Raw genomic sequence first — 25,426 nt, 5'->3', positions numbered from 1 at the left:
AAATTATTACTGCTTATTTTTTAAAAACATTAAAAAATTATAAAAAGTCAAAACTCGTTGGTAGAAAATTTTAAAAAAATAATTAAAAAATTTAAATTTATTATGGATGATTTTTTAAAATATATATTTTTTTTGTAAATTTTCTAAAATACTCTATTTTGGTTATTTTATTTTATTTTCATATTAAAAAAGGGCAAGAATTGAAGGTTTTTGAAAAAGTATTTTTTTTATAAAAGAGACTTCATTGAAAAATAATGGAAATTAAATGTGAATATTTTTCAACAAAAATTTGAATTATGATTTGTCACTTCCTAACAAAATTATTCCTTTGGTTAGACCCCATACATCGGTGAAGCATTGTGGTAACTATCTTTTAATTTTCAAAATATAAATGGAGTCGAGAAAAATTGTAATCATCCTGTTAATTAATTCATATTTCCAAATCTAATATAGAAAAATCAAAATGACGTGTGCGTTTTCAAAAAATCTATTCCAAAAAATTATTATTATTATTAATTGGTGTTTTCATTGGCACTAGTGGCCAATCTATTTAACATTTTTGCTCAGTGCAAGTAGATGTTCGCGAATCGTTCCCAAGTGCATGCACCTTCAACAGCGTGTGCGAGAAATGGCAACGAGTACTCTTTAAATAAGACATTATAGTACTCCTTTTTATGTTTGTATTTTATAAAGCTATTTATATTTATGTGAATAATAATTTTTATTTTTATTTAATACTTTTAAACTTGGATATTAATTTTTATTATTCATGATTTATTAATTGAAATACTTTTTATAAATTAATAAAATATAAATACAATTATAGACTAAATAATAAAGAATATTTGTTATAAGAACATAGGTATAAAATTTTCAATAAAATTATTTTTCTAAAATCAATTATAATACGAAAATACTAAATTACAACATAATATACGTACAAAATTACAGCTAAAATTTATTTTATTTATATCGGTATATCTATACATGCAAATACAATTAATATATAAATAGAATAATATATTTAATATGAATAAATAAATATAGATATCATAGTGCAGATTAATGTCATGAAATTTTATAAAAATTTTGCTGATACTCAAGTCAAAATCCCTTAAATAAATATTAAATTTATCTATTATGAAATTTTTTTTTCAGAGACTCAATAAATATTATACCGTTGTCATCCCTACGTGTCTCAATTTTCCTGCAGATAAAAAGTCTCAAATTGAACAGGCTGGAAGTCATTCACTTCCTCGTTACAAATTTAGGACTTGATTAGTATTTGATTAAATTAAAGAAAAAAATGTTTTTTAACACAAAAATATTGCCTCGTTAGTATTATATGCAATTATATAAAAATTATAAGAATTGCGTGAATTTCATTATTTTTTACTCTTAATTTAATATTTTTTATATTTTTATAATTTTTAATAAATGTTAAATAATAATTAAAAACATATTTTAAAAAAATATATTAGAGTGTTGATCTCAAACCGCTTGAACTTAACTCTAACCATAAAAATAATGTGTATACCAATAACTCAACTTATATTTATGTACAATCTAACAATTATGTATAAAAAGACTCATTACTGTGAGTTTAGATATTTGGAGTTTTCTTTTTGTTAGATATTTGCAATTTGAAATCCTATCATTCACAAAGTTCAAACGGGCAATTATTGAAGGAACCATTTGATAAGATTGCCCTTCGGCCAATACACTTGGGCAAAAAAGAAAGTCATGATCTAATTATGATAACCTTTTCTTCCTTTCGCATTCCTATTTTTCTTTTATTCTTTCACTCCTTTTGAAAAAAAGAACTAAAGAGTCCTATTAAGACATTATTTTTAAAGCTTTATTGCCATGTAATCCTACTTAATATTAAGAGAGAGATTGGAGCCATAAAACAACAACTTTACATCAATATCATAATGTTTTTCTAATCATTACTCTGAAGATAGTTACCGTTAAAAAATTACATAAAAAAATTGATGCGGTTCAATCATATTTAGCTGTTGCTTTGATGCGGTTTATTTAAATATAACTGGGAATTGTTTCATCTGAAAAATTTCATTAAGGGAAAAAAACCTTAAATAGATCAGGAACTAAACTTGGACAGTGGTTGAAATTTCGACAGTATATTTCATCACATTTCTATATTCTTATATATTCATATCTTTATTTGCATTATCCTTTAATTGATGAAATTCTATCTTAAACCTCACATGATCCCATCAATATCTCCATCATTGGTAAGAATTTTGGTACACCTAACTCATGCAACTTACGATATCAAATGATTTAGATCGTTTAATTCCAAAACATTAATAACAAGCCATCATTGTGCTTTTGCATTTTGTGCAAACCTATTAACATTTAAAATTTTATGCTAAACATCAATAAATTGAACTTCCACACTAATCATTATCCCATTATATTTATCTTCTATAATTCGAATATGTGCAAATTCAATAATGACTTCTCTAATCTATTCTCTCATCCATGGGATTTTGGTAGTGTCTCACGCTGTGGTGTCCCTGATCTGTACAACGGTAATTAAATAGAGTACCAACTGTTAGATCTTGTGACTTTACACGGAGCCATTCAAAGAAACTCTTGAAGACCTAGATTAAGAACCAAACAAACTTAACCGAAAGAAGAAACAAAGAATCAGCTACCATTCACTACCTAAAGAAAAACAGAGAGAGAAGAGAGACTAACAAAAAACAATTCCAGGCATGTGCGAGCAAAGCAACAAGTTAGGTATAATAGTAAAGTGTTTTCTTCTTCTTTTTATTCTAAACAACTGATAAAGTGGATATAATAATCAATCACCAACATAAAAAGCTCATGCATCGAAGATGGTGGCGAAAAATGAGTTTTGGAGAATCTCGAACTAATGATAACATTGGTTGTTTCCAATGTCTAAAGCAGCAAAGCCAAATGATACTTTTCCTTTTCGTTTTTTAATAAGATTAATATATGTTGTTATTTATAGTTGAAATTTACAAATTAAATTTTGGGTTTAATAAATTTTTAGTTTTCGTATAAATTCACTTCTTAACGTAGAATTAGTTTGTATCATTATTCAATTTTTGTTAATAGGTAATCGTGTTGTTAAAAAGTTAAATTTATTTGTAATTCTTATAAAATTGTTGAAATTTACTTTTATTTAATCCACATAAAATTATTAAAATTCACTTTTTAGTTCAAATAATTCCAATTTTATCCTTTTCCTCCAAAGAATAAATGCAATCAGCATATTTTACTTCTCTACTTGGTACTACTTGATTCTAAAATTAATATTTTCTCTATCCTTCAAACAATAATCATGGGATTATTAATATCAATGTATGATTTGAGTTTGGGTGGTGTTATGCTAAAGAAGTTACAAAGAATTGCAAAAAGAACAAGTATGAGGTTGAGAGAGTCTATTGAATGCTAGAAGTGAAGCACAATGTCACAACTATGATAAGCAAGAAGATAAGTGAGATTACAAGAAAAAGTATGAGAGGAGAGTAAGAGATGAATAACAAAGTGTAAGAAAGACAAGAAAAGAAAATAGTTTCGATGGTAGAGTTCATTGTTTGAAGCTCAGAATATGTATATCTCCTTCTTGGTTCATTCATTCCATTTTAATACTATTAACATGTTTCACTAAATAAACAATAATTTTTTAATAGTATTAAAACAACAATAATTAAAACATAATAAAACACTCTTATAAAATCTATTTTAATTAAGTATTTATTAAATAAATTTTTTATATGATAATTTGTATCATAAATTTAACCATAAAACTTGTTGGAAATATGTTAACAACTTATTTTAATATGTTATACCAATATATTTATTGAAATAAGTTTTAAAAAAATGCTTATGAAAGTCATAATTTATGCTTATAAATTCACTATATTATTGTAAAGACTAGAATGTAATATTTTTTATAAAAATTATTTATAAATATATTATAATTGATATTTATTACATGCATGGTGATTTTTTTGTCAACTGAATCTCACTCATCAATTTAAAAAGGCCCAAAAGGCCTAAGTCCAAAGGTACAGTACAGAAAACACAAGTTTGAACTATACATGAACACTGAATCAGCATATTAACAAAATCGGACGACCCATCTTAATGAGCGTGTGGGCCGATTGGGGCAATCCAAAATGTGGAAAGCCCATTAAACAGAAACATTCCGGATCGGAGTGTTACCCGGTTACTTTTACAACAACTTGTGCAACACTGAAGAAGAAAAAGACTAAGTGGAGTAGAGTGGTGAAAGAAATTTCTTGAAGAGAAAGAAAAAGAGGTGAAATAAGAAGAAGAAGAGGGTTGTTGTTGTGGTGTGGTAGCGAATCGAAGAGGAAAATGTTCAGAAACCAGTACGATACGGACGTCACGACATGGAGTCCAGCGGGTAGGTTGTTCCAGGTGGAGTATGCGATGGAGGCGGTGAAGCAAGGTTCGGCTGCAATTGGCCTCCGATCGAAGACGCACGTGGTTCTCGCGTGCGTCAACAAGGCAAACTCCGAACTCTCCTCTCACCAGAAGAAGATCTTCAAGGTTGACAACCACATCGGTGTTGCCATCGCCGGACTCACCGCCGACGGTCGCGTTCTCTCCCGCTACATGCGATCCGAGTGCATCAACTACGCCTACACCTACGAGTCACCTCTTCCCGTTGGTCGTCTTGTCGTTCAGCTCGCCGACAAGGCTCAGGTCACCGCTCTTCCTCAATCACTTTTTTTTGTTCAAACTAGTGTTCGTTTGGGGTTTTTTTTTATGTGTCGTTGGTTTCATTTTCTATTTCTTTTGTTTTTCATCGCTGGAGTTGACGATGATTAGGGTTAGTGGGCTGCACTATTTAATTTCGATTTTATTTGGGAACAATAATGTTTTGTGTGTTCATATTTCATTTATAGTTATGTTATTTGATTTTTACTTTGTAAGTGTTGATGAACTGTAAAAGCTGTTTAGATAGTTTGATATTGGGGCTGTATGCGAATTTAGGTTTTGTGATCGAACTATGGTGTGTTTGTTCGAACTGAGAATTGGGATGAGGTCGTGTTTCTCCATGAACGCCGAAGTCTGAAACTAAACGGGTGGAGTTGGATGCAGAATTGTGTTAGTTATGCCTAGTGAACTTTTTTTATGTCTCGCTGGTCGTTTTTGTTTCTCTGTGGAGACCTTGTAACTGTGTTCTTAAATATAAAATGACTAATTGAGAATCCATGTTCATAATTTAGTGTATGGTGAACTTCTATCTTTCAAGTTTTTGAGGATGGTCTTGTGCTAGGGAAGCTGTGGGGATTCTGGGGAATGATTTACTGAGGGTTGTAGTGAGTTACAGATTTTACAGAAAGGTGCTTCCTTTGTTGCGTTTGAGGGAGAGGTCTGGCGTGCAATTTCTGTTTGAAATTTAAATAGCTCATAGTGCTGCCGAGGTTTTTATTTACAGTGAGAGGTAACCCTGAAGGATGCTAACATTTGTGTTTACATCTTCCCATGTTATGTAGCTTGATTTCATAGTTATTATGCCTTGTAAATCTATCCTGTGATGGCTGTTTTATGAAGCCATGTGGGATCCAGATTACTGTTATATCAAGTCAATAACTTGCTTGTGAAAGACCTAGTTGAATAAGGTTCTAGTTATCCTACAGTTTGTGCTCATCAAAGAAATAAGACATATATTTTTTACTTGGAATTTTCTTTCTGGGGTTGACAGATAATTCAGTAGATACCGACAGAAAAGTATGCTAAACAATAATTTTAAGAAGAACCCCTCCCACCCCCGCACTAGGTTCTTAAATTTAGTCACGTTACTGGAAAGTGAAATGTTCTGTTTACAGATAACAAAAAAAAAAAAATAGTATTAGCTAGGCTGCTTTACTGTTAGATATACATTTAGACCTGTGTTTTAGTAAGTAGAAAGTTGTATGAATGGGGTATGGGAAGCAATGCCTGTGCTTGGATCTGCAGAATGACATGGCAAAAGTGGACAGAAAGAAAGATTTATCTGCAAAATTTATTTGACTTGAAAAGATCTCTTTCTCATCAGTATTTTGTGATACAATTCTGAGTTGCAGGTTTGCACCCAGCGATCATGGAAACGTCCTTATGGAGTTGGTCTTCTGGTAGGTGGATTAGATGAATCAGGAGCTCACCTCTATTACAACTGTCCCAGTGGAAACTATTTTGAATATCAGGCTTTTGCAATTGGCTCTCGCTCTCAAGCTGCAAAGACTTACTTGGAACGCAGGTTTGAAAACTTTGTGGGTTCTTCAAGAGAAGATCTGATCAAAGATGCACTTATTGCAACTAGGGAGTCTTTGCAAGGTGAAAAACTCAGGAGTTCTGTTTGCACAATTGCTGTGGTTGGAGTTGATGAGCCTTTCCACATTTTAGATCAGGAAACTGTTCAGCATCTGATTGATACTTTTGAGATCGTGAGGGAGGAAGAAGGCCCTACAACTGAACCTCAGCCAGCAACTGAGCAGGATGCTGCCACAGATCAGGGTTCTGGTGCAGATCAAGGTGGTGCTGAAGATCGTGGTGGCTCTCCCATGGACATTTGATAATTTAAGATCAAGTACTAGAGGTGTTAAATTCTGATATTTAAAGATGACTAGGTATCATGTTGGGTGTGTCATGGAAAAGGATATCTCTTTGATGGATTTTCTTTCCTCAATATTGTTTGTTTCTGCAATTCATCCATGGCTGATCATTGTAAACGATTTAATGGCTGTTTGATGAACTTGAACGCGCGATTTACAACAATTTACTGAAATTAGTGGTGAAAAAAGTTGGACAAACAGTTTAAGGTTTAATTATTGTCGTGCGTAACATTATTTCGTAAATTATGAAAAACTGGCTAGACATGAGTGCAGTGTTTTAATGTTTGTGTTTTTTTTTTTTTCAAGTATTATTTAGGGATAGATTCTATAAAAGGATTAAAGAGTGAGGTAGACTTAATTAATAGCAGTCGACTACATAGGGAGGGGAATGGAGTGTAAAGTTGATTTATTACCAGGATTGAATCCCTGACCCAAAAATAAAAAATAAAAATTTTACCACGATTGTGTTAATTACCACGATTAGGGGTAGGTTCTAAGAAGGATTAAAGAGTGAGGTTGGTCTTGAACTCAACAGAAGTCAACCTCATGGGGTAGGGAAGGGGGGAAAATAAATTTGATTACCAGGATTGAATCGCGCATATTTATTGTATCTTTCACAGCCCTATCATATCAGTTATGTTAAGAGGATAAGCATCAGGTATTCCTAAGTCAGATGATGCAAAATTAGGGCATTCAGAAGGAATTTCTGATTTTTATAAGCATCTCCTTGGATTCCTTAACTGTTAAAAGGAATTTCATGCTTCTCCCCAAGGTGGGCATTCTGGTTTTTATAAGAAATGCAGAAGGCTTGCTGTCAACCATTATGAGATTGGGATGACAAAGGTGGTTCAGGATTTTGTCTAGAATTCTGATGTCTGCCAGTGAAAGAAGTACATGGCCATGTCACCCGGTAGTCTTTTGCAGCCTTTAAATATTCCGGAGCAGGTTTGGGAAGATGTCTCTAGGACTTCGTTAATGGGTTGCTTAAATCACGGGAGTATAATGCGATTTTTGTTGTGGTGAATCGACTCTTGAAGTACGCTCATTTTATCACCTTGAAGCACCCCTACTGTGCTAGGTTTGTGGCAGGGATGTTTACGAAGGAAATGGTGAGGCTACATGGTGTTCCTTTTTCCCATTGTTGACTGCGATCTATCTTCATTAGTAATTTTTGACAAGAGATATTTAAGTTGCAAGGTACTCCTCAAGATAAGTTCTGCTTACCGTTCTAAGACGAATGGTCAGATGAAAGTAGTAAATTGATGTCTAGAAACTTATCTGCAATTTGCAGATCAATCTAAGACGTGGGTTCAGTGGTTGCATTGGGCAGAATATTAGTATAATACTAATTTCCATGAAACGACGAGAATGACACCCTTTGAAGTCCTTTATGGGAGGAAGCCTCCGGTGTTAACTCGTTTCGTCCACGCTGTGACGAATGTAGAAGCTGTATAACGTGAGTTGCTTGATAGAGATGAGGTACTTAGGCAACTCAAATAGCATTTACTGCACAAGATAGAATGAAGAACAAGCTGACAAGAAAAGGAATGACAGAAATTTTGAGGTTGGCGAGTGGGTGTTTCTAAAGAAATTTGTATTGCTGCCCGTATTAATGCCAAACTTTCAGCTCGATATTATGCTCTTTTCAAGGTGTTGGAGCGTATAGGAACTGTAACTTATAAGCAGCAACTTCCTGAAACATCAAGGATTCATCCTATGTTTCATGTCTCATTACTCGAGAAGGCTGTGAGTGATTACAAAGTTGAACAAGATTTACCACCGGGTTTGGATGGTGAGTATACAGAGATGTTGAAACCGTAGGTTGTGTTAGTTTCTCGTCTTGTAACTAGAGGCGGAGAAACAATTGCCCAGAAGTTCATGCATTGGAAGGGAAAGTCAGTTGATGAAGCTACTTGGGTGGATGAAGTTACTGTCCGCAGTCAGTTTCTAAGCTTCAGCCTTGAAGACAAGGCTGGAAATCAAGAAAAGGGCAGTGTTATGGCCCAAAATAGTCAGGAAGGAATTCTTGTCTAACAACCACACAAGAGGCCCACAATCTGGAGATTTTATACTAAGAGAAATAGAAGAAATGAAGCGAACGATGAACTGGCAAAGAGAGAAGGCAATAGGGAAAGTTAGTTATGAAGAGACATTTTTTTCTATATATCCAGGGAATGTGTTGAGAAGAGGACATTGAAGAGAAATATCTTTGGAGTAGTTATAGATAGAGAGTAATACCTCTCAATTGGAGCCAGCTCCAGGCAATAGTAATTGTAACTCTACTAATTTTTTAATTTTTCAATAATATAAATATAGTATATTACTCACGTCTTTTTCTTTATTATTTTTAATTTCTTTATTGTTGGATTTAGTTTGTAACAATTTTGTAACATTTTAAGACTTGAAACATGACTATTTTATCTGCAAAAGGAAACTAAACATAACACGGAATAGTTTTTAAGAATAAACTTAAAGTATGATATTAGCTAAAGATAAATATTTGGCCAACTACAGTTTTATCATTGAAAAATTTAGACGTTCTCAATTAACAATTAAGAAAATGAAGTAACCATGAGTTTGGTATGTTTAAGTTAACGAAGGAATTACATTCCATCTTGCATCAAGCTCAAGTCAAGTGTGTCCGTGGAATTTGTTTAGCATTAATCAAACAAGTCTTAAATGATGCAATAGCTGCCATTTAACGGCAAGAAAGGGAGGCAACAGCTTCATTTGGATGTATCAGGCGTGCGAAGACCCTTTATTTGCATTTGCTTGTACATCCACTGCCGATTCTTTAATGTCACTTCACCGCCAAGAGAGCAAATAACAGACCCACCACTGCATGCACCCACTTTGCAGCACTCTTCAAGTGACACACCTTTTATCAATCCATACATAAACCCACTTGCAAAAAGATCCCCTGCTCCTGTAGCATCACATGCCTTTTCTTCTCCTATGGCCGGGACACGTACAATCTGAGATATACACTTAAATATTTCAAAGAAACATAATTTATAATAATTACTAGTTAATCATTTCGGCTACCTACGCTAGAAGTTGAATATTTTTCACATGCTTGCTGACTAATTGTACACCATATTACAAAAAGAAAGGATATTGGGTGCAAAACGTAATACACATAAATAGTTTTCACACCTCTTTTCCATGTTTAGCTATGCATCCTTTAGGACCCAGTGTTACTACAGCCCGTTGGCAGTATTTGGCCAGAAATTCAACGGCAGCTTCTGGATCAGCATCCTGTTCGTCCCTGAATCCATTGTAATTGTAAAGTATATTGACATTATGCAACAAAAACAATGAACAGATTACTTGTTAAATGAAATATTAAGACGACAAATAACTTGGAAAATGCATATCTTGATATGAAGTGTGGTTAAGTAGAAATGACAGTCACCTTAGAAGCTCTGTTGCCTCATCCTCATTTGCAAAGCAAAGGTCTATGTTCCCAGACACAAGTAGCTTCAGAAGTGGTTGTTTAAAATCCCTAACCATCTTGCCAAAATAAAGAGACTATGTAAGAGAAGTTATATAATTTATATAGCTTATGCCATTATGTACATAACAACTAATATGTGTGAAAAATGAAAAACTACAATATTTGGATCAATATTGGTAATTTAGTATATATACATCTTGTCCACATAAACATGAAACATGGTATCATTACTAATTGTGGTTGATTCAGTGTGTTTGGAAATTAATTGAAATCATGTTAAAACACATTTCAACGGAAAGCTATAATTTTTTAGTGAATTTGATGATAATCTAAACACGCATTCAGCTTGGCTGGTTGGAAAATTTGAGCTGCATAGAATACCTCAAAACTGGCCAAATCCAAGGAAACCAAAAGACCTTCCTGTTTTGCTAAAAGAATGGCTGCTTGAATAACTTCCAGATCAAGTGGAGTATATCTTAAAACCAACCACTGGAAATGTTAAAATATATCAGCAACTACGTTAGTATGCTCGCAGAGTTTTCCTGTGATCCGTTTTAATGGAACATACATGATCAATTAATTCAGTCATAGAATTTAATGAATATAATCCTTATCATGAAATAAATAATTAAAAAACATTATAAGAACAAGGGAAACGTATAGGATATAAGGTACTAAACACTAGAGTTCCCATGGTATTTTAATTGAAGAGACAACCTTGGAGCCCTTAAAATCGTCTTTGGTCAATTCCTCTGCCTGAAAAGAGACAAATTGAACAAGATTTAACTTATGACTACATATATATTCTAGCCCAAACTATATGCATAAAGATGAGACAATAGAATCACGTACATGAACTTTGACAGCACTCGAGAGACAAGGTCGCATGGTACGGTTTCCCGAGGCATCAACCAAGCAAACACACTGGCAATAGTTTTGTTGTTAAATTTCCACTTTTATATCAAGGCCTTCAGTAATAGCAAAAAAATGTGATATCAAGAAAAACAAAACTTATTTTTCAAGGTTCTTATTCTATTATCAAGTTTTCGAATCAAACAATATCACGTGCTTTTAAAATACTCTTCGAAAAAAAATTACTTTTCAAGCTCCTTAAATTAGTCTTTAAAATCATATAAATCATGCATTTTAGTCTTTAATAAAATATTTTTAATAATTTTGACAATTAACTTGAGAGATTATTGGAGGGTAAATTGGTAAGTACAGATGAAAATTGATGCAACCTGTGCTGTATGTCCTCTCTGATTCCTAAGTCTTGAGAGGTCAACTCCGTTGAATTTCATGTTATGGACAAATAAGTGTCCCTCATCATCATCCCCACACGCCCCAATGATTCCAGTGGAAATTCCAAAAGCACTACTCAGCCCTCGAATTGTGTTTGCAACACTGCCACCAGCCATGGTCTCAACGGGAGAAGTGGAAACAGAATCATCATCAGACTCAGGGAAGGGAAGAACATGCTTTTTTACCTTACTCACTATATCTTCAAGTTCTCCGACCGTAACCTACGACCCATTAATACATGTCATGTCATATCATGTCCACGTTCCCACGTTACATTAATTCCTAATAATATCGAAACCCATCAAAAGTTTTCAAACACACTCTTCTTTTACACAGTTTTAAAATTATAAAGTATTCCGGAAAAGGGAAAAAAAAATACGAGAAGAAGCTTAGTATTAATAGAAATAATGTATATTAAAAAATGAACTAAAATCACATTAAATTGATGCTTGAGGCAAACATACATATAAAAAGTAACGTGAGAATGAAGTAAGAAAAGAATGGAGAACGGTGGAGAGAATACAGGTATGGAGCCACCGTGTTGGCCGTGAATTTGACGGAGCAAGGACCAATCAACGCGTGCCACGTGGTCAACGAGAGCTGATGGTTGGAGGCCGAGAACCAGAGGAGGCTCTGCTCGCACCATCTCACTCTCTCTCTTCTCTTTCATGTATTTGACGCTCTTTCTCTGATATCTCTCATTCTTTCTCGCTCTCTTCATTCCATTCTTATATTTATAAATTAGGGTTTTTTTAATCTCTATTTTTCCACATTTCATCGAAATATTCATTTTTTATTATAAATTGCATGATATTAATAATATTTAATAAATTTTTATTATTTCGTATGAATTATTAAAATATATTCACAACACTGCTAAAGTAACGGGCGATGGTGGATGGCGCCCCTGCACCGCCCCAATATTGCGCTATCACTTTTGTTCTCTTGGTTTTCGTGTTTACGTTTTATTAATTCATAATTTTATTTTTTTAATAATGAATTCAGTATTTAATTTTAAGATAGTGTTTAATGCATTTCATATATGAATATATTTTATCATAAATATAATTATTAATGTCTTGATCCATGATTATTATTGTACTTTATCTTTTAACGATTTATTTGAATGAAAGAATGAAATTAGAAAAAAAAAAAGTAAGAAGATAACAAAATTCATGTCACCTTTATTTTACTTTTAACTTTTTAATATTAAAATAAATTAAAAAATCCAAGTTAATGTTCATTTAGTGGCTCATAAAAGATAAAAAGAAAATCTGTAGATTTTATTTCATTTTCTCTAATCTCTCACTAAAAATATATCTATTTATATAAAATTGCTTTATAGAAACAAACTCTAGATAGAGTGTATCTTGCCTAGGAATCGAGTTAAATCATTTTATTTAAAGATCAACCTATGTATATTTTTTACAGAGAATCTATATATATATATTAAAAATATAGAACATAATAATTAATATTGAAATAAATATTTAAAGTGGTTTTTAAAATGAAAATGAATAAAATAGTGAGAAAAAGAGTATAGAGCAGGTCAGGGCTATCTGCATGGCTAGAACTACTTTTGACGTCCTGAAAGACTAAGCACCAATTGGCTACGAAGAGGACGAAGATTGCAGGCTGCTTATGTCATTTTCCCTCACCCGTTGGAGGACAAAATATATTTACTAATATTCAACAAGAACAAATGTTAACCAGTAATATTTATTAAAAAAATTAAATGTAATTTTTTTATTAAAAAATAATAAATATACTTCTTATAAATATATTTTTATAACAAATAAATTAAGATAATAAATAAATAATCTGTTTCAAATTCTAAAAAAATATTTATTAACCAGTAAAAAAATATTAATTTAATTTAATTTATGAAAAGAGATTTATTTATTTTATTATTTTAATTTTTTAGTTTTACAATTTATTCAAAATTTTATCCAAACTGAATTATAGTTGAATATAATTTTTTATAGAAATTATTTTAAAAAAATTTTAACCTGTGCTTTTAAAATACTGATCTGTAAATTTTTAAAATTTTATAATAAAACTATAAATTTATTTTAAAATATATTAATTATTAAAAAATTTAATTTCATTCAAAAAATTATATTATCAAATATTTAATTATTTTTTAATCATTTTGTATCATAATTTTTTAAAACTATATAAATTTACAGCATATAAATTCTTTACTAATTTTAATAAATTAATTATTTAGACTTATAGTTTAATTAATTGCTTATTTATATCATAAGAAATTCACTACTTATTTAATTAATTTTTATAAATTAATTATTCACAATTTATAAAAATTAATTAAATAAGTAGTGAATTTCTTATGATATAAATAAGCAATTAATTAAACTATAAGTCTAAATGCATTTTTTTTTCAATAAGGCAACTCATTATTGAGGTGAGATATGGGCCGTTGAAGAACCCTTTGTTTTGTTTGCGTTGATAGAAGTAGAAGCCAGCTGAAATTGATGACCAATAATTTGTGCTTTTGGGGAACTCTTTTTAGATTCCTTTCAGCTTCTAACAAATGTAAGCCTAAAACAATACGAGTAATGATACCGATAAATTCTTTATCACGTAATTTTAATTATTAATTAGAATTTATTAAAAATAAAAAAATAAAAAATATTCACGAAACTTTTATAATTTTTATACATTTTAACTAATAAATTTACAATTTTTTAGAAAAAAATAATTTACAAATGAGCAGTTAATATATTAAAATTTTTATCAGTTTTCGGAAGTAGTTTCTGAAAAGTAGTGTCACTGACTGTGGGTTTGGGTTGGTGAGACTGGGAACAGATGGGGCATAGAATCCAACGACCGGCGCAGAAATTAATTAGATGCATAGGTTCTAATAAACTATCCTGTGACCAAACAAATGGAAAATTTCAGGAACTATTTGTTTCACAGTTAAAGCTTATGTATATATACCAACTCTTTAATTCAGGTAAAAAGCAGTTTAACATTATTTAAATAAAATTTTAAGTTAGAATTTTAGTATATAAAAAAAAATTTAATGATAAATTTATTTATCATATTTATTGTGTATATAAAAAAAATTTAATAGTGAAATTATCTATTACATCTATGACCCAGGTCAAATAGGAATTAAATCAGATGAAAAAAAAGTTATATATATATATATATATATATATATATATATATATGTTTCTACTTGGGGAAACACTAATCTTTAAGTCTCTGATATGTAGCGATGACGTCTCTCTGACCGTTGCTGAGGTGGGAGAGTACCTGCAAAAGGTACTCCGATGCTGAAGTCAGGATTCGATTCTAAACAATAAATGCTATTTTATAATGAAAGTCAACCCTTTACCTGTACTTCCTACATTCCTTTTATAGGCTTTATTATGGGCTAATGGGCCTGATGTGTCAACCTTAATTTTGGCCATTTACTTAAAATAGATAATGCTCTGATTATTACCTTTAACTGAGTTAATTACCTTTTAATCCTGATAACAAGATATTCGGCCAAACTGGACCGAATAGGTACTCAGTTTCCTTTTCCTATATGTAAGACCGAGCAATTCTCTATCCAGTACACTAGTCCCCCAAGCCCGAAGAGGTACGAGGTAAGGGCTTTTAAAGACGGACAAGTATCAAACAGATAGATAAGGGGGTACTCGGTTTATTAGGAGGGTCGAATACTAAGGGGAATAATTAGTTTAAATGACGAACAGGAATTCCGAAGGGGTAGTTGGTTTGAAGATATGCGAACTAGGCCGAATAGGGTATTTGGTTAAAGTATTTGTAACCTTTTTTGGTGAGCCGGGGTGTATATTAAAGGGTATTCAGTTTTTCAAAAAAGTGGTGTAGATTGAAAAAAAAAAAAAGATAAATCATAAATAATAATAAAAAGATCATTCTAGAATAAGATTTTTTTTCGATGTGTGTGCGCAAGACGAAGGGGTGCTCGCTCTTAACCGTTGATCTGGAAAATATCTAACGTTTCAGAGGGGAGGTGACCCTTCGTATACCCGACCGCTCCTTTCCTATAAGTATCTGGTGGTCCAGGTCTTTTGTTCTCCACTTTTTCTCTGAGTCGAATAGTATTCATTGTTGTTTCAAATCGAAGGGTACTTAAATTTCTGTCTTCCAAACCGACTACTTGTGAGGTACGCTTTTGTTTTCTTTTCCTTTCCTTATTTAAACCATGGCCGGATCCTTAGAATGGGAGGACTCGTTGTCGGATTCATCTATGCCGACTAGTGTCAATGATCAGAGCGTTGACAGAACCGAAGGGAGGATGGAAACTTCTTTAAGGCTGAATAGGGTAACCGAAGAAGTAGAAACTCATCTTAGAGAATGTAGTGATGAGGCCGAATCATCTGAGTCAACTGACTCTGACTCTGACTCTGCTGAGCTTCTTCCAAGCATGAGTCCTCCTAGGGAAAGACCAATACGAGTTGGTACACGGTGAAGTAGCCGCCTACTTCTCTTGGTTTAATAAAAATAGGAGTCTTCAATCTTTCGTGGACCATTGTGATATTTCACTATGGGAACCTTCTGATCCTTATCCCATATCCATTGACCCTTGCCGAGGGGATGAAACCGAGAATCCTGAATTTGTTTTTGTAGGGGGTGCCGGGATGGCTGACACCTTCTTTGTATATGAATATATGTTTAGAAAACTAGATATAAAATTTCCCTTTGATGACTTTCAAATGGGAATATTAAGGGTTTTAAATGTAGCGCCGACGCAACTCCATCTGAATGGGTGGGCGGCTATCCAAGTCTTTAGAGTACTATGTAAATTTCATTATATAGAACCTAGTGTATGCTTATTTCTTTACTTCTTCTGTACTCGTCCATCAGACTTGACAAGATGGATCTCTTTAATAAGGCAACCAGAATTGCCATTGTTTAAGCCCTACGCTTCGTCTTTAAGGGTTTTAAGACCGGTTACTTCAAAGTAATCGTCCACCCTGTAGGTAGAAATTTTTTCTTTGATAGTGAAAATAATCCCCTTTTTCCTTTCCACTGGACCCGAGTACCTCACCGGTACGACTGGATTCCTGAGGACTTGTTATCAGCTAGGGAGTTGTCGGCTTTGGATTATTTGAAGTCTCTACCCCGAGACCTTCCTACCCGACACATATTTTTAGTATTAAAATCTCCTCATCCTCGCCTTGACATGGAGGGTATGTTTCGTCTCCATACTTGATTTTTAATTCAATTTGTATTGATTTGACTTGTTGTTTTTATTGCAGGTCTGATGGCTCAACATGTGTTGACGTGCCGACCTTTCGTCATACTTTGAAGAAAAGGATACCGAAAGGTACACCAATTGAGGAGCACTGACACCCTCAATTTGATCATCTTCCCAATGTGTGTGAGTCTCGCCCTCTTTCCCGAGACCTAGTCCTTTTGGAAAATCAACCCAAGAAGCGCAAGGACAAGGGCAAAAGCAAAGAACCCGAGAATGAGAGAAAAAGAAAACATGCCTATTTGGGTGTGCCGAGCAGTATAGAGGGGGGGCGCAAGCAAACCCGAACTGCTATTATAGAAGGGGCCAGTAGTTCCTCCTACTAGGTACTTCCTATTACTATGCTTACCAAGTCTTTCTTGGCGTCTGGTACACATACTGGCCGGGTAGCTGCTCCTGATTTGCTATCTAATTCAGGGAAAGAATTAGTCGACAACCTAGACCTTGAATCTCTCTGGCGCTGCTTTGCGGAGCTACAAGTGCGATCGACAATTATGCTCCGAAGGCTGGTTGTGGATCCTATTCTTGAGATGAAGAGTATGCAGAAAGCGTATTTGGCTTCTCAACAAGCTTTGGCCGAAAGCAGAGAGACTCAATCCAGTCTTGGCGAGACTATTCAATCGCTACAAGCTGAGGTGAGTCAATATAAAGAGCACTACCGCGTCATGGAGAGTTGAGTTCATGCGACCGAGGAGTCATTGAGGGTCAAGGAAGAGGAAATGGAGGGCTAAGGGTGAAGTCTTCACAGATGGAGGAGGCCTTAAGGGCCAAATCAACTGAAATGGAAGAAGCCCTGGCACGTGAAAGGCAGAGGGCTGAAACTGACATGAAAGCTTTTGCCGAGAAGTGTTCATAGCAAGTTGCTTTTGAACATGAGTTTGGTTTCAATCATGCCATTTGTCAATGCTATGGATTCTGTCAAGTCCTGGCTGATTTCCATTTTGATATTACTAAAGACTTCATCGGCGGCAGGTTCATACCATATAATGAAATAGATGATGATGTGGAACCTGACGCCGAAGCCCCTAGCCGAGCTGCCCATAATGAAAACAATCCTGCTCCCAAGGCCCCCAGCCTTGATGCCTAAGAAGGGGAAACTTAGAACTTCCTTTTTTGATTTTCTTCTTTGTATTCATGGGCCAGTAGTGCCTCAATTTTGTAATTCCACTTAATTTTGAAATATAATTTCTTTTTTTTCTTCAATTCTTGTACCATGTATTGGAAGCTTTAAATAACTCAACTAAACATAACCGAATGCTTGCTATATAATCTGACAACTATTCATAAAGATAACATTTGTAAGGGTACTCGAAAAGGAATTTTAAAGAGTCATCCTTGGCCGAGTAGGGATACTCGGGAAGGAAATTTAATGATTTATCCTTGGCCGAGTGGGAGTACTTGGGAGGAAAATTAAATAATGATTCATCCTTGACCGAGTAGGGGTGCTCGGGAGGGAATTTAAATAATTCAAATGATTGCTTGAAAGAAACACTTAGGAGGGAATTTTAATAGATTCATCCTTGGCCGAGTAGGGGTGCTCATGAGGGAATTTAAATAATTAAATCTTAGCCAAGTAACACTTGGGAGGGAATTTTAATAGATTCATCCTTGGCCGAGTAGGGATACTCGGGAGGAAAATTAAATGATTCATCCTTGGCCGAGTAGGGGTATTCGGGAGGGAATTTAAATAATTCAAATGATTGCTTGAAAGAAATCTTGACGCATTAAATCCATAACTGAGAAGGAGTATTTTATTGATAAGGTGCCTCGTTAAAAACCTTCTCAAGAAAACCCCTTTTCACTTTCTTTCAAGAGGACAAAACTTGGGCGAGGAAAACAGTACACCGGTTACAAATTACAAATCTTTAACTAAAGTAATATTTCAAGTGTGTCACATTCTAAGTTTTTGGTATAAGTTTTCCTTCCAATGTCTCCAACTTGTATGCGCCATTGTTTAATCTTGCCGCTACCCAAAAGGGTCCGTCCCAGTTAGCTGCCAACTTCCCTTCTCGCCAATCCCGTCGCGCATCCTCGGTTACTCGTCATACCAAGTTATTCTCATAAAATTGTCTTGGGTTTGATTTTAGAATTAAACTTCCTTGCCATCATTCTTCTGCTAGCCTCGGTCATAATGGCTGCTCGGCCACGTACCTCAAATCTAAGTTGACGGCTAGAGATTTGTTATTGGTCGATTCTTCGAAGTTCTCCCTTCGGAATGAAGGTTCTCCAATATCTACCAGCACCATGGCACCGATACCATAGGTAAGCCGAAAAGGAGTCTCCTTAGTGGTGGTTTGTGGCGTGCACTGATAAGCCCATAGTACCTCGGATAGCTTCTCTGCCCATTATTCTTTTGCCGACCCCAACCTTCTTTTTAACTCGCGCAAGATGACTTTATTTACAGCCTCGGCTTAGCTATTAGTTTGAGGATGTTCGACGGACGTGACGTTGTGTTTGATGTGGAGCCCTTCCAAAAATTCATTGAACCGTCGATCTGTAAATTGCAGCTCATTATCTGTAACCAATGAATGAGGGAGACCGAAATGTGTGATGATGTTTTTCCACATGAACTTTTGAATATTATTAGCTGTGATGGTAGCAAGGGGCTTCACTTCAATCCACATAGTAAAATAATCCACGGCGACAATGAGGAATTTACACTGCCCTTTTGCTAAGGGAAAAGGGCCGAGGAGATCCATACCCCAAATAGAAAAGGGCCAAGGAGAGATGATAGGACGAAGGGTGTTGGCATGTTGGTGTAGGTGAGGACCGTGTTGTTGACAGGGGATGCATCCCATGCTGTCGAGCCTGACCGAATACCTCTTTTAAATGTATGAGGTGGTGTTCTAATTTGGCAGATTTGATCACCATGTCGTCAACATATACTTCCATGCATTTTTCTATTTGTCCTTCAAAAATTTTATTCACCAGTCTCTAGTAGGTTGCCCCTGCATTCTTCAAACCGAAGGGCATTACTCGGTAACAAAAATTAGCAGAGTCAGTGATGAATGCAGTTTTTTCTTCATCCAGTAGATACATTCGGATTTGGTTATACCCAGAATAGACATCTAAGAAACTAAACATTTTGTGGCTTGCTGCAACGTCTACTAGGGCGTCAATGCTCGGGAGAGGGTAAGCATCTTTTAGGCATGTTTTATTTAGATCTGTGTAGTCGGTACACATTCACCATTTGCCGTTTGTTTTTTTTACCATGACTGCATTGGCCAACCAGGTAGAGTATTTAATCTCTTGGATAAAACCAGCCTGTATTAACTTAGTCGTCTCCTCCTTTACCGCTTTCGCTCTGTCGCCTCCCAATTTCCTTTTCTTTTGTGCTATTGGTTTCGCTGCTTTATAAACCGAGAGGTGATGACAAAGAAATGCTGGATCAATTTCAGGCATGTCTGAAGCCGACCAGGCAAATAAATCAGCATTTCGTATCAATGTTTTTTGGAGCTCTTGTTTTTCTTGGCCGGATAGGCCGACTCCCAAGTAAGTAACATGCTCAGGCTTCGGTCCAAGCTGAAAAGGTTGCTTATTTTCATTGGGCTCAACCCGACACCTTTCATCAGTTCTAGGATCAAGTTCAATATCTAAGTCCTCCCCAGACCTAGGGGTGACATTGTTGACATCTTGTCCGTAGTTTTTGAGTGGTTTGATGCGTAGGCTTGCAAAATAGCATTCCCTTGCTGTCTTCTGATCAGCATGAACTATGACTATTCAGCCCCTTTCGGATGAAAATTTTATAGCCAAATATGGAGTAGATACTATGGCTTTAAGTTTGTTAAGGGACGGCCTGTCGAGTAATATGTTGTATGAGGTATTTGCGTGAACTACCAGGTACGTGACCTTGATGCGCTTTCCTTCATGCTCTGACCTGAATGAGGTATACAGGTCAATACAACTCCGAGTCTCCACTCGTTCTCCAGAGAAATCCACCAGCAGTTCCTAATATTCTCTGAGCTCTTCTTCTGGGATGCCTAACTGCTTAAAAGTATTCCAGTAGAGGATGTCGGCTGAACTTCCCTGATCAATAAGTGTTTTCTGTACGGTGTAGTTGAGAATATCTACACTTATCACCATGGGGTCGTCTTGTACCGGGTTGACTCCTTGAAAGTCTTCGTCAGTAAATGTAATAGGGGGATTCGAATCCTACTACCAAGTGAGACATTGTTGACTGATCAGACTTGCCTCAAATGCCTCTTTCTGGCCGAATAGGTAGGTCCTCCACCGGCAAACCCTCCAGCTATGGTATTAATGACCCTTTTAGGATACTTCTCACGTTCATCATATCGTCTAGTTGGGGGTTCCCTGGACCTACTCCTCTGTCATTCAAATCTTCTGTCATCGTATCTCCTTGATGACTCAGGGTAACTGTCTCTTCCTCTATTGGATTGACTGACGGGATTTGTCTGCACAAAATCTTTTAAATGTCCTTCTTTAATTAATTCTTCAATTTTATCCTTCAGTGTTGTGCACTCCTCGGTGGTGTGACCTCTGTTCTGATGGTAACGGCAAGCCTTGCTTTTATCTGCCTGAAGAAAGGTGTTGGCGCGTCTAGGCATTCTCAGTATTTTTGTGGCCAATGTCTGATCAAGTACTCTGAATCGATTAGTGTTGAGCGTAGTGTAGGAAGGATATTTGGGTCCCCTGGGCAGCCTTTCAAGTTCCATTTCTTCTCTCCTTACTTTCCTGCCTAGACTTGAAAGTTTCTCTCCTATCTGTGTTTTTTGAATTGGACCCCTGGTCCATCCGCACCTGATTTTGGTACTCGGACAATTCCTCCATCTGCATATACTTTGCAGCCCGACTTCTCAACTCGTCTATGTCAGCAGGTGATTTCTTGCAGATGCTATTAACAAAAGGTCCTGGCTTAAGGGCCGTTGTGAGGTGGTGCATAGCCACTGCTGGTTCCTAGTTATTAATTGAAAGGCTCACTTTGCCAAAGCACTCCATAAATGCTCTAAGTGATTCTCCCTTTTCTTGCCTAATATTGACCAGCGCCAAGGATGTTAAGGGATGAGGTCGGCTTGTGGCGAACTGCAAGCTGAACCATCTTGTGAGGGTTGCAAAAGAGTTGACTGATGAAGGGGGAAGTCGTGTAAACCAACTGAGGGTTGGTCCTCGAAGTGAGGTGGGAAAAATCATACACCATAAAGAATCGTTCTCAGTGTACAGACCGACATGGGTTGTGAAGACGTCCAAGTGTTCCCCAGGATAAGATGTACCATCATATTTTTCTATTGTTAAGCCTCTCCAGTTGTCGGGTAGCTTAGCTTCCAAGATGTAGTGAACGAATGGGCTCTGACTCACAAGATCGTCTCGATCATATTTTGCTTTAGATTGAAAAGCCTGCTTTGATTTCTCCTGCAACACCGAGGATTCCCCCTGATCCTGGACAAAGGGTGTAGTTTGGGAAGGAATGTGTGTTCTTATTTCTTCTCTCAAGTTAGCATTTTCCTTTCTTAGAGCCGAGAGCGCCAGTGCATCCTTTTCTCTCTCCCTTTTCATCTCCGTCATTTCTGCTTTGAGCTATCTTAGTACAGGTAAGAGACTCTCGTCAGTTCCTCCTTGCATCACAACTTCAGGTGTTGGTTCATCTGGTGTGACACCCTCCAATTGTTGTCGAGAGGTTCCTCCCTGTTGAGCATGTCCTTCCTGCTGGCTTCTCGTTAGTACCATGATTAATCTAAAAAATGAGGCTAATCGTGCCCCACGGTGGGCGCCAAAATGTTCCTACTTGGGGAAACACTAATCTTCAAGTCTCTGATCTGTAGCGATGACGTCTCTCTGACCGTTGCTGACGTGGGAGGGTACCTGCAAAAGGCACTCTGATGCTAAAGTCAGGATTCGGTTCTAAGCAATAAATGCTATTTTATAATGAAATTCAACCCTTTACCTGTACTTCATACCTTCCTTTTATAGGCTTTATTATGGGCTAATGGGCCTGATGAGTCAACCTTGATTTTGGCCATTTACTTAAAATAGATAATGCTCTTAATATATTACCTTTAACTGATTTAATTACCTTTTAATCCTGGTAACAAGATATTCGGCCAAATTGGATCGAATAGGTACTCGGTTTCCTTTTCCTATATGTAAGACCGAGCAATTCCCTATCCAATACAATATATATTAATAGTTTATACATATATTTTGAAGTTATTTAATAAATTAAATTTATTTTTATTAAAATTAATTTTATTTTATTTAATTTAAAATCAAATAAGCACTTAATTACACAAAATTTTTGTTTGAGTGATTTATAAATAAATTTTGTATGAATATATATATATAAAATAATTAAATTTTTTATAAATTAAAAATAACTTATTTTTTCTAATTTTAAAAAAGTTAAATGAAATTAAATTTTAACAAATAAAGAAGTATAAATTAATTTTAACTTATAAAAAATATTTTATTATATATATATATATATATAATAACGAATCCACGAGTTCATCTAAATAAGAGAAAAATCTTTTGAACTTTAATTAACAAAAATATTAACTTTAGACTTTAATGATATCCATTTGTTTAAGATTCAGATTCGCTCAAGTTTATACAAAATTTTAAGTTTAATTTACTTTTTACTTAAGTAAATTTTAAATTTCTAACTTAAGTAAAAGATAGTTTAACTTAAGTAAATTTGTAAGTGATTAAACTATGGTACAAGAGAAATTAGCTTAAAATTACTGCTTAAGTAACTATTAACTATTTGAGAAAAATTCGATGGAAAGCATTGAATGAGGACATTATTTTTTAATTAAGAAAAAATTAGTTAACTTAAGTGAAATTTAAATTCCTTAAACAAGAATAGAAATCACACATCTCAAATATTTAAACTTGTTTAAGTAAATATAGACAGAAAAAAATGTAATCAAGACAAATATTTTCACTTAAGTAAATAGAACTAAATAGTTTAAGAAAAAAACTGCACTTAAGCAAATTCAAATTTAATTAAACAAAAAAAACTGAACATTCAGTTTCTGGAAAAACGGAAAAGGATTCATATCCATTTGTTTAGTCGACATTTTGCCTTGACAACCACAGTTCCTTTAGGTGGACAAATATTATTTTGATTTTTTTTCTTCAAATCCTAAAGATAAATTTAAGCATAGAAAAATAATAAAATTGTATAATTAATAATTAGTTCAAATTAATGTTTAAAAATAAAATAAATAAAATTTATTTAAATTGTGAGAAATTCATGCAACACTAATAAATTATTTTAATAATTTATAAGAATTGGATAAAATTTATTTTTATTGTTTAATTATAAATTTATTTCTTATAAATATATATTTTTAATGTAATTTCTATATTTAAAAAATTACAATTTAATCTTTACATAAGTAAATATTTTAAAATTAATTTTTATCGTTTAAAATATGTCAACAATGTTGGATAAAAGAGATGAAAACATAAAAAAAATCTCTCATATAAGCAGTAAAACATAATTTTTAATTTAAATACTAATTTATAATAAGTGTTAATTATAAAGATTAAATATATATTTTAACAATAAATAAATAATTTGAACTTGTTTAAAAACATAAACGAGGTACTAAATAAAAAATTTTAAAAAATTTAAAACTTAAATATGGTATGATTGCACATCTCAAATACTATAAATTTTTTTATAAAAAATATTTTTAAATATTCAGTAGAAATTTACATATAATAAAAATTATAATATGTTGATATTTTATTTATTTATTTATTTAAAGATAAAATAATAAATAAAAAATATTATTTTAAAATTTTTTAATATTTTTCTTATATTCAAATAAATAAATAAAGAATAAAAGTTTTTCTCTTTAAAACAAACAAGATTTACTATTTTAGAATATAAAACAATATTAGATAAAATTTTACTTTCTTAAAATTTTATAATTTTTTATTCAATATCTCATTTGTTTCTAAATTAATTTATAATTTTTAAAATTTTTAGTTAAAGTACACATTTAATTTTTATATCTAATTATTGTTTGCAAATTAATTTTTATAATTAAAATTTATGTTTTAATTATTTATACTTGAACCGTTGTTAATATAAATTTATTAATAAATATATATATAATTATTTATTTGTATAAAATTAAATTATAAGTTCTTATATAAAATTAAATTTTAAAATACATTAAATACGAGAAGTAAACATGTAAATTGCTTTTTATTTTTATTTCTCAAAAAGAATTTGAATCCTCCTATTATCAACTAACATGATTGAGGATGTTAATGGAGGCAGGATAGGGTGTAATTTACATTTATACACTCATACGTATAATAATTAAAATTATAAGGTATTATTGCACTCATGAATATGTGTATATATATATATATATATATATATATATATATATATATATATATATATCACATCATATTAATATACTATAATATATATTAACATTATATACTTTTTTCTACATAACATTTATATGTAATTTTAGTTTTGTTAAGCTTTATTTGTAAATTTAGTTTAGAAGAAAAAGAAAGAAAAAAAGATCTCTTAAACTTTTTTATTATTTAAATTTTTTTAAAATTAATAAAAGAAAGGTATTGGAAGTTCTTAAATGCTGTCCAAATTTTTCATCTTTTGTATTATTTAAATTCTCAAATTTGAATGTTATTTTTTAAACAAAATCTAACTAATTTTCAAATTCTTTCATTTCATTTTTATCAAATTTAAAAACAAAACTTTAATTTTAATATCTTAAAAAAATTAAAGTATTTAAAAGTAATAATATTTGATTAAAAATTATTTATTACATTAAAAATCAAACT

At 33.3% G+C, this 25,426-nt stretch overlaps 2 protein-coding genes across 4 annotated transcripts; one reads left to right on the top strand and one right to left on the bottom strand.

Moving 5' to 3' along the window:
• The first annotated feature begins 4,233 nt into the window (after positions 1 to 4,233).
• Positions 4,234 to 6,818, top strand: LOC113846102 (proteasome subunit alpha type-1-B-like). Of its 2 annotated transcripts, XM_027474004.1 has the most exons (3): positions 4,256 to 4,728; positions 6,096 to 6,345; positions 6,415 to 6,818. In XM_027474004.1, the coding sequence occupies exons 1-3, from the start codon at positions 4,378 to 4,380 to the stop codon at positions 6,582 to 6,584; spliced, it is 771 nt and encodes a 256-aa protein (XP_027329805.1). In that variant the 5' UTR covers positions 4,256 to 4,377; the 3' UTR covers positions 6,585 to 6,818. The 2 variants fall into 2 exon arrangements, with proteins under 2 accessions (XP_027329804.1, XP_027329805.1); XM_027474003.1 differs by having other exon boundaries at positions 4,234 to 4,728; positions 6,096 to 6,811.
• A 2,309-nt stretch (positions 6,819 to 9,127) lies between these two features.
• Positions 9,128 to 12,083, bottom strand: LOC113847907 (uncharacterized sugar kinase slr0537-like). 2 transcript variants are annotated; one of them, XM_027477237.1, is made up of 8 exons: positions 11,906 to 12,083; positions 11,322 to 11,603; positions 10,933 to 11,004; positions 10,798 to 10,836; positions 10,462 to 10,569; positions 10,039 to 10,136; positions 9,780 to 9,891; positions 9,128 to 9,598 (listed from the first exon to the last, which is right to left on the bottom strand). In XM_027477237.1, the coding sequence occupies exons 1-8, from the start codon at positions 12,050 to 12,052 to the stop codon at positions 9,350 to 9,352; spliced, it is 1,107 nt and encodes a 368-aa protein (XP_027333038.1). In that variant the 5' UTR covers positions 12,053 to 12,083; the 3' UTR covers positions 9,128 to 9,349. The 2 variants fall into 2 exon arrangements, with proteins under 2 accessions (XP_027333038.1, XP_027333040.1); XM_027477239.1 differs by lacking the exon at positions 10,462 to 10,569 and having other exon boundaries at positions 9,186 to 9,598; positions 11,906 to 12,075.
• Between the last annotated feature and the right edge of the window lie 13,343 nt (positions 12,084 to 25,426).

The sequence above is a fragment of the Abrus precatorius genome, unplaced genomic scaffold (genome assembly GCF_003935025.1).
Source record: "Abrus precatorius isolate BTA unplaced genomic scaffold, Abrus_2018 Scaffold8, whole genome shotgun sequence".
NCBI lineage: Eukaryota > Viridiplantae > Streptophyta > Magnoliopsida > Fabales > Fabaceae > Abrus > Abrus precatorius.
Note: the sequence above shows the minus strand (reverse complement) of the source record. Positions and strands in the feature narration are given on the sequence as shown.

Excerpts from the sequence above, each read along its gene's own strand:
- LOC113847907 (XM_027477237.1), bottom strand. The coding sequence starts at position 12,052 with ATGAAAGAGAAGAGAGAGAGTGAGATGGTGCGAGCAGAGCCTCCTCTG. Across the intron at positions 11,005-11,321 it reads AGAGAGGACATACAGCACAG|TGTGTTTGCTTGGTTGATGC; the intron begins GTTGCATCAATT and ends AACTATTGCCAG. Across the intron at positions 9,599-9,779 it reads TAGCTAAACATGGAAAAGAG|ATTGTACGTGTCCCGGCCAT; the intron begins GTGTGAAAACTA and ends TGTATATCTCAG.
- LOC113846102 (XM_027474003.1), top strand. The coding sequence starts at position 4,378 with ATGTTCAGAAACCAGTACGATACGGACGTCACGACATGGAGTCCAGCG. Across the intron at positions 4,729-6,095 it reads AGCTCGCCGACAAGGCTCAG|GTTTGCACCCAGCGATCATG; the intron begins GTCACCGCTCTT and ends TCTGAGTTGCAG.